At 61.2% G+C, this 8,651-nt stretch overlaps 1 protein-coding gene across 1 annotated transcript in view; it reads left to right on the top strand.

The window, feature by feature from the left end:
- The window catches only part of LOC103759787 (prolow-density lipoprotein receptor-related protein 1), a gene marked incomplete at its 3' end in the record, with an annotated part of 66,169 nt that overhangs the window by 13,985 nt on the left and 43,533 nt on the right, over positions 1 to 8,651 (top strand). The window contains exons 3-6 of the mRNA XM_029958181.1: positions 604 to 741; positions 2,396 to 2,515; positions 2,841 to 2,969; positions 3,194 to 3,512. Of these exons, the coding sequence (XP_029814041.1) occupies positions 604 to 741; positions 2,396 to 2,515; positions 2,841 to 2,969; positions 3,194 to 3,512 (706 nt within the window). The remainder of the gene's footprint in view (positions 1 to 603; positions 742 to 2,395; positions 2,516 to 2,840; positions 2,970 to 3,193; positions 3,513 to 8,651) is intronic.

Below are 8,651 nucleotides of genomic sequence, written 5' to 3'. Positions count from 1 at the left end.
CCACTGTCCCCACTGCCAGCCCTGCTGACAGGAGAGTGAGGCACAAACAGCCCCTGGATGCCAGAAAATGGGGTTTTAGTGTTTTGGCTGGGCAGAGGTGTGTTGGTGGCTCCGGTGAAATGCTGCGTGTTCGGCCCTGACACAGAACGTGGGTCTGGGACAGGGAGGGGGGGAGACCCTGTGGAGGGGGCTGGGATTCACAGGGGCTGTGCCAGGGCTCGCTGTTTGTGTGTCACCCCCTGCAGCCACCTCCAGCCCGGTGTGAAACCGTGCTGGGCCCTGCAGGAGCTTTTCCTGGGGTTTCAGGCCGTTAATCGATTTTTGGTGTGTGTTTGTTGTTTGTCTCCATGCTTTGCTTCTTTCCAAAGGAGCTTAAAAATAAAACCTGTCTTCCTTTGTAATTTTTCCAGTTAATAATGGAGATTAAGTCTCCTTGTGCTGGGTTTGGAACGGCCCCCCATGAACCTGCCTGTGCCGTGGCCTCGGGACAAGGAGCGTGTTGGCACCGAGGGAGGGGTGGGGGCTGCGGGGCCTGTGCTGACCCCTGTGCTGACCCCTGTGCTGACCCCTGTGCTGACCCCTGTGCCCTTTGGTGTCCTGCAGGTCCCCAGAGCAAAGTGTCCCGCTGCCAACCCAACGAGCACAACTGCCTGGGCACCGAGCTCTGCATCCACATGAGCAAGCTCTGCAATGGGCTCCACGACTGCTTCGACGGCTCCGACGAGGGGCCGCACTGCCGGGGTAGGTCTGGGGGTCCCGGGGGGCTGTGGGAAGGGGGGGCTGCCCCACGGGATGCTCCCCCATGGGGTGGGAGTGACGAGGTCCCCGTCTGTCCCTGCTTTCTGCCGTTGGGTGGGAGCCCCACCACGCTCAGCGCGGCACTGGCCGCTCTCAGATCCAGAGATTATCCAGAGCCGCTTGGAAGTGAAATGCCCATCATTCCTGAGCCCACAGCCATGAAATAGCTGCATTGTCTCCTGGCTTTAAAAGCTCCAGGCCTGGGGTTCTGGTCCAGATAAGAGATACCACTGTGGTTTTTTCCTAATTTCCAGGAGCTTTGTCCCCCCTCCTGGCCTGTCCCCGTGGCTAATCCTGCTGGAAAACTCCCTAAACCAGCGTGCTGCTGCGCAGATTAGTCGCTCAGAAATGTGTGTCCCGGGCTGACCCCGAGCTCTGAAGCCTCTTTGCTCCCCAACCCTTCCCTGCCTCGGGCGGGGGGCTCCTGCCCCACTGCGCTGGGACCCCCTGACCCCGAGGGGCTTCCTCCTGGGACACAGCTCCTCTCCCCTCCTCCGCTCCCACTGGAGAGCCCGGGGCAGCTCCTGCAGCTGTGCCCGAGCCCACAATTAATATTTCAGTACTGGCTCTCGTTACCCAAGCGGGATCTGCTTTTCCCGGCCGGCAGCACGTGAGCCGCGCGCACGCGGCGAGGGCCGGCCCTGGGCAGCTGCTGCTCCCGGCCCTGGGCACCTGGAGCTCGCAGGTTTGGGCACGTTGGGGCCCTCGGCCCTCGCTGGTGCTTGAGCCGGGTGCAGAGTCCCCCCTGCCATGGCCGGTGCCGCCCCAGGGAGGCATTTCCTCCCCCAGGGAGGCATTTCCTCGCAGCCGGCTGCGGGCCCCGACCTACCTTCGCCCCAGGCTTGGGCAGGGGAGCTGTCACCCCAAACTGTCACCCTGAGCTGTCCCCCTGAGCTATCACCTCAAACTGTCACCCCAAACTGTCCCCCTGAGCTGTCACCCCGAGCTGTCACCTCAAACTGTCACCTCCAGCTGTCCCCCTGAGCTGTCACCTAAAGCCATCAGGCTGGACTGTCACCCAAAGGTGTTGCCCCAAAGTGTCACCCCGAGCTGACACCCCCGTTCACGCTCCGGCTGCTGGAGCCTCGTGCCGCCCCGTCTCGCTCCCTGCAGAGAGTTGGGGCCCCTCTGCTGCCCTTGCAGACATCCCAGGGGTGGCAGTGCTGGCAGAGCCCCCGTGCTGAACCCCCCCAATGCCCACTGAGCTCTCGAGTGACTGGGTCAGGCAGGGCGAGGAGGGGAGGGCAGCTCCAGGCTCTCCAGTGCATCTTGTGTCCCCCAGGATTCCCTGGAGCTCCGTCCCACACCACTCTCCTGCACAAGGAGTGCCAGGTCTTGGCCACCGCTGAAGTGGCTTGAAGTCAGCAGTGCCAGGGTACAGTGGGGGCTGCTCAGACCCCCCCATATGGCCTCCCTCCCTCTGGGGAGGGTCTCAGTCCCTCTGTCCCCAGTGAGGAGCTGGGAGCACCATGGAGGCCCCCAGCAAAGCCTGGGGTGGTGTCTCGGGGTCCCCTTCAGCCAGAAGTCGGGTCCTGGGTGTCCATCCTGTTCCTGCCCCGGTGACATCCTCCCTCCTCCCTCTCCCCTGTCTCTGCAGAACAACTGGCCAACTGCTCAGCTCTGGGCTGTCAGCACCACTGTGCCCCAACGCTGGCCGGCCCCGTCTGCTACTGCAACCACTCCTTCCAGCTGGCCGAGGACCGGAGGAGCTGCAGAGGTGGGTCTGGGCCAGGCAGAGCCCTCACCCCATCCGTGGTGACTTTGGGTCCTCTGGGATGTGTCCAGTGTCACCAGCTTGGGAGCAGCAAAAGGGGCTCGGCAGACCTCGCCTTTCGGGGGGAACATGGGGCAGGTGGGATGGGATGAGACCCCATCCCCTGTGGATGTGGCTCCTGAAAACATGAGTCAGGAATATTGGGAGGGAGTAGGGAAAAGGCCTTTGTGTCCTGTCAGGGCACAAATGGGGAAGCCTCATTCCATCTTCAGGCAGCCAAGGAGGGGTGTTTGCTGGTCCAGACCTCGGGGTTTTTCCTCTTTTGCAGACTTTGACGAATGCACCGTGTACGGGACCTGCAGCCAGACATGCACCAACACGGAGGGCTCCTACACCTGCAGCTGTGTCGAGGGGTATCTCCTGCAGCCAGACAACAGATCCTGCAAAGCCAAGAACGGTGAGGTCCCTGGCAGGAGGAGCGTGGGGCTTCGGGGCAGCTCTGCAGGCCGTGGCCCTGCTCTGGGCTCTCCATGTCGGGCTCTTCCCCGAGGGGTGTCCTGCCCTGGCACCTCCTCGCCTGTGCCACGGGGGTGTTTTGGCCGGACCAGAAGGGCTGGGCTGCAGCTGCTGTGGGGTTCAGGTGCTCTGCTGTGACCCCCCTTTCTCCCCCCCTTCCCCCAGAGCCTGTGGATCGCCCTCCCGTGCTGCTCATCGCCAACTCCCAGAACATCCTGGCCACGTACCTGAGCGGGGCCCCCGTGCCCAACATCACCCCCACCAGCGCCAAGCAGACCACGGCCATGGACTTCAACTACGTGGAGGACACGGTGTGCTGGGTCCACGTGGGCGACAGTGCCTCCCAGACCATCCTCAAATGCGCCAAGATCCCCAACCTGAAGGGGTTTGTGGAGGAACGCTCCATCAACATCTCCCTGAGCCTGCACCGTGAGTGGTCGCTGCCCTCGGGATCCTGCTCCTGCTCCCCCAGCCCCGTCTCCTTGTGATGCCTGAGTGTCCCCAGACTGCCCTGGTGAAACTGGGAAGGAGGCAGCTTCTCACAGAGCCAGGAACTGGCCTTTCCTTTTCCTTCCCTTTTATTATTTCTAGCAAGTTTCGTGGTTTCTTTGTGTGAGGATCTGAGGGAAAGGGGTGCAGGGAGGAGCGGAGCCGGTACCTGTGCAGCAGGTTTGGGGGATGGCGGTTTTTGCTCCGTCGTTTGGTCCCACCCCAAAAAGTGACCGAGTTCCACCCCAAAAAGTGGCTGAGAACAAACTCCCAACCCAAAGGTGCCTCTGTGGGCACCGTGTGAGTCACTGAGTGGCCGGTGGCACTTCCCTTCCGCTCGTGGCTCCGTGGCCGGAAGGAGTGTGGTTACAGCTCCGTCTCCCGCTCGGGCTCGCTGCTCCCAGTCCCACAGGCAGGACGGGAAGGAGAGTCACTGACTGGGATTTCGGTGCTCTCTAGGTCAGGCCCACGACAGCCTCTGCCTGCTGGGGGATCCCTGTGGGCTTCCAGCACCTTCCTTGCCAGTGCAGAGCAGTGGGACTGGTGGGGACGTGGCTGAACCGATCTCTGCAAACGAGGGAAGGTCCCGGGGGGATCCCGGGGCCGAGGACGTTTCTCTGCCAAGGGCACAAGGCTGGATCCTGGGAATCCCGGGGGTCCTGGGGGTCCTGGGGGTCCCGGGGGCTGTGTGTGGCTGGGCTGAGCTGGCTGTGGCTGCCACGGGGGTGTGTGCACGGTTAATTTAAGCTCGCCCTGTGTATTTTTAGGGCAGTGTGTATTTTTAGGGAGAGGCCTCACCCTTTGCTCTCGGAGGCGATAGCGTGGAATCGGGCAGGCCAGGGCTCAGCTCCCCGCTCCCCTCCCGGGATTTAGGGAGGTCCCTGCTTTTGGTGCCACTCCAGCTCCTCTCTGAAGCCTCCCTCGGGGTGAGGCTGGTTCCTCAGCACAAAGGGGGTGGAGAAATGAATTCCCCCGCTGCTGAGTCCAGTGCTGGGCACTGGGATGAGGAGATAATGTCACTCTCAGGCAGGACACTGGAGAGACCCGTGAATCCAATTAGTGGTTTCCCTCTTTCTTTGCTTCTTCATGGCATTATCTGCTCCCAGCAGGAATGGGGCCTCCCTGGTGCCTGCTGCTAATGGGGCTTGAGCTGGCATCTGATGGGGGGAGATTGATGCTGAGGGGCTGGAAAGCAGCAGCTCCAGCTGCCAGGGGAGGTGTGGGATGTGCGGCGGCTCCGATCGCTCCCCTGCCTCCCCGCCCCGCTCCCTTCCTGCAGAGATTAGTGTCACTTGTGCTGTGGGAGTTGTGTTAAATGGAGGCTGTTAACAGGCCTTGGCATGACCTGCTGTACCCGGAGCTTTGCTGTTCCCCTGGTCCTTTACACTCCCAAACCCTTTTGCTCTCCGCAGGCTCGAGAGCTCCGGCACTTCTGCCGCTCCCTCGGTTCCCACGTCGCTGCCTGTGGACATTTGTCACAGCACTGATTTTCTCAGTTGATCTGAGCTGGCTGGTTCCCTACCCCCAGGGCTTTTTCCAGGGCCACACTAAAAATCAGAGACTGGTAAAGCCTTCCATCCATTTCTCTTACAAAAAAAATCCCACTTCACGTTGGAATTGGATTAGTTCTCTCACTGGTCAGAGTGGGCTGGGGAGACTCTGGGCACCTCCAGGGGATGTGTGGGGCTTGGTGCCAGTGGCCAGAGCAGGTGGGCAACACGGCCCCTCACGGGGCAGGGGTCCAAGCTGTTCCCATCCCTGCAGGGACCTTGGAAGTGGCACCTTCCTGCCAGCCCCGGGAGCCCGGCGTCCCTCCGTGCTCGGCCCCGTGGGGAGGATGAGGCACGAGCGATGGCACGGGGAGGGCTTGTCCTTCCTGCCAGTGCTGAATTGTAACAAGGGGAACTTGTCTCATCCTTCCTCCCATCCCAGTCTCCCTCTCCTCCGCTCCCTGTGACAATCCAGTACTGTTCCTGTCCGGGAGGATCCTGGCAGGCATCGCGCGTCCGCTCGCGCTCAAGGACGGAGGCACGTGGATGCTGAGGCTGCATCCCTCGGCTCTGGTGGCTGCTCCAACCACTTGGAGCATCAGGACAGGGCCAGGGGTTTGCCATGGACCCCCTGTCAGCCCTGAGCCCCTCTGGTGTTGGGCAGGGGCAGGATGTGCTCTGAAGCAACAGCCCGGGCCAGGGACGGGTCCCCGCGGACCCTCCGTGCTCGGTGGCTGATCCTTGAACTCCAGGGACTTTGTGATCCCGTGGGTTTTCTCAACCAGATTCCAGCCTCCACGTGTTTCCCCAGACAATGTCCTTGTTTGTTTGGAGTTGGGCTTCCAAGGAATTTCAAAGCCAAACAGTGCACTAAAAAATAATAATTAAAATCTGCTTCCGGGCTCTTGTGCTGCTGCATCCCGTGTCCCGGCTGGAGCTCTCTGCTCCCCCAGCTCTCCCGGCTGCCCAGCTTATCCTGCTGCTTGTGTCCCCTCATCCTGGGCCCTTTGACAGGGATCACATCCTTGGGGAGCCCTGAGCTCAGCTGTGGACCCCGAGGGAAGCAGCGCTCCAGTCTGTGGGGGGATTTGTGCCACCTCCCACTGGATTCATGTGCCCGTTCCCCACAGGTGACACCAGGAGGCAACACCTGCCTGGAGCGTGCAGGGAGGGCAGGACCCTCCTTAGGAGGCCACTGTGAGCTGGCAGCAGCCCAACCCTGTGCCGGTCACTCTTGGCCTCGACAGCGGCGTTAAATCCCCGTCTCCGGCGCGCTGTGATCGGGTGACACTCGGATTCAGGGAAAGGCAGGAGTCCTTTGCTGGGACTGTGGAAAAATACTAGAGGACACGTGTCAGGAGCTGGAGCCCTGGACTTCTCCGTGGCTCTCAGGGCAGCTCCTCTTCCCCTTCCCCTTCTCTTCACCTTCTCCTGCTCTTCCCTTTTCTCTTTCCCCTTTCCCGTGGCTTTTTGTGTGGTCAGAACCAGGAGCTCGGCGATGCCAGGGAATGCATTTATTGTGCTGGCAGGTCACTGGTGCTGGCACTGCTCCTTCCCAACCCTGGCACTGCTCCATCCCTGCCCCAGCAGCCCAGGTGCCCAGAGCTCCAGTTTTCTCCGTTTGCCCAGTTCTCCCCATCGTGGAGCAGGTCCCCTGATGTCCCCACAGTGCCAACCCCACAGCTCCGTGGGGATTGTGGCTCCCAGGCAGGGATTCAGCAGCACAGGAGGAGCGTGGGGCTGCTGGGAACGGGCTGCAGAGGTGCTGTGATTTGTTGTTTCTCGGCTTAAGGTTTGTTGTTTTCCTTTATAGAACGAGCCCCCGGGAAGGGGTTTGAAATATCAGGACATTTGATCCCGAGCGCATTGCGAGCCCTGAACGCTGGCAATCTGGCCACTATTAAAATGCCTTCCTGGGCAGCATCCATCCCAACCCACTCGTCTCGGGGGGTGTTTTCATTGACTCCATCTCAGCCCTGTCACTGCCATGGCCTGGCCCGGTGCCAGTGGGCAGAGGAGCTGTGGGTGCTGGGGCAGATTGATTTCAGGGCGATGCTGCTCTGCAGAGGAATCCAAGTACATTTCTTCCCCCACTTTGCATGGAAAGCTATTTTTCTTCCTTGCTGCCTCATCCTGGCCAAGAAAGAGGCTCCGACGTGAACTCACTTGGCAGGAGAGCAGGATGATTGGTAACTTCATCTCCTAGTTCCTCTCTGTTGGGTTTTTTTTAACTGTTTATGGCTGTTCTTGTTGCAGCAACATGGGAGAGCAGGCACTGAGTGAGGGCAAGGGCTGGGGCTGTGTCCCTGTCCAGGTCCTCACACCAGCTCCTTGTGTCAGAGGGACGACACCACGATGATGATTTTAATCAGTCTGTTAACGAAGAGCCTGCTGGTCCCTGTTTGTTCTGGAGGCAAATCTGCCACTGAGACACTCTGGACCTCGCTGCAGCTCTGCCTAGCACCTCTGACTTCCATTACCTGGTGCTTCCCCTTGTAGAAGACAGGAATAAAGCCCCCAAGGGGACTGAGAGCCCCGGGCTGTGGTGGCAGGGTGAGGAGGGGGTTCTTGGTTCCCCCACTCGTCCCTTCTGTCTCCCTGTGGCCACCCCTGAGGTGTCTCAGGAGCTGCATTCCCACCTCGTTGGAGACAAAAGGGTGACACTGATGTCCCGAGTCATCAGGATCCTCTTGTGCCCAGGGATGGGTTTGATTTCACATGGACAGGAGCGTGTCTGTCCCTGCACACGTCCGTGTGTCCATCCCGGCCGAGCCCTGCGGGATCCTCTCTGCCCACACTGGCCCCATTTCTGCTTCCTCATCCCTCCGCCCCCAAATCACCCCAGTGACAGTCCTCGGGTTCCTGTCGAGCCTGTGTCTCTCTCCTCTCACCCAGAAGGAAGCCAAGTGCCCTGCCCCTCCCTCGGCCTCTGCCGAATATTTGTACCCGTGGAATGGTCTCATTAAGGCAGAGCAATTAGCGGTGCCTTGGCTGCCCTCCACGCAGCCCAGAGCTCCTGCCATCCCTGTTCCTGCTCTTCCCACCTCCGGTGCCTCTGCAGAGGTGCTGCAGGGCTGAGCCAGGACACGGGGAGGGGGCAGCTCTGGGGTGTCCCCACCCTGGGGAGCTGAGGGCTGTGTCGGTGGGGGCTGGAAAGGTGCTGTGACCTCTCGGACACGGTTCCCCTTTGGATGCAGCCGTGGTGCTGTGCCAGGGCTCCAAGGCATGGAGAGCGTGGGCTGACAGCCCAGAGCTCCCTGGAGAAGGACGATGCTCCAGCACCTTCCGTCAGGGCTCTGCCCATTCCCAAGATGGGACGTCCCTCTGGGGGGGCTGCACAGCCCCAGGGGGGCCTGTGTCACCCCCAGGGGAACGTTTGGCTTGTGCAGGAATGTTGTGTGAGTGTGTGCAGAGCCCCCGGGATCCGTCCCAGTGCCGAGTCAGACGCCCTGGCCGTGGGCCACCGGCTTCCACCCAGCGGTTCCTCCTCGGAGTGAAACGTCTCAGCAGAGGGGGGTGAATTTATTTATTTTTGAGCCTGGTTTGCTGAGGGAACGAGGCCGACGTGCCGGCGGTGGCCCTGTGTGGTGGTGGCCGTCCCCTCCGCCGGCCGGCTCGGACACAAGGAGGTGGCTGTTCCTGGG

This window comes from Manacus vitellinus, unplaced genomic scaffold (assembly GCF_001715985.3).
Source record: "Manacus vitellinus isolate BGI_N305 unplaced genomic scaffold, ASM171598v3 scaffold_148_pilon, whole genome shotgun sequence".
Lineage (NCBI taxonomy): Eukaryota > Metazoa > Chordata > Aves > Passeriformes > Pipridae > Manacus > Manacus vitellinus.
Note: the sequence above shows the minus strand (reverse complement) of the source record. Positions and strands in the feature narration are given on the sequence as shown.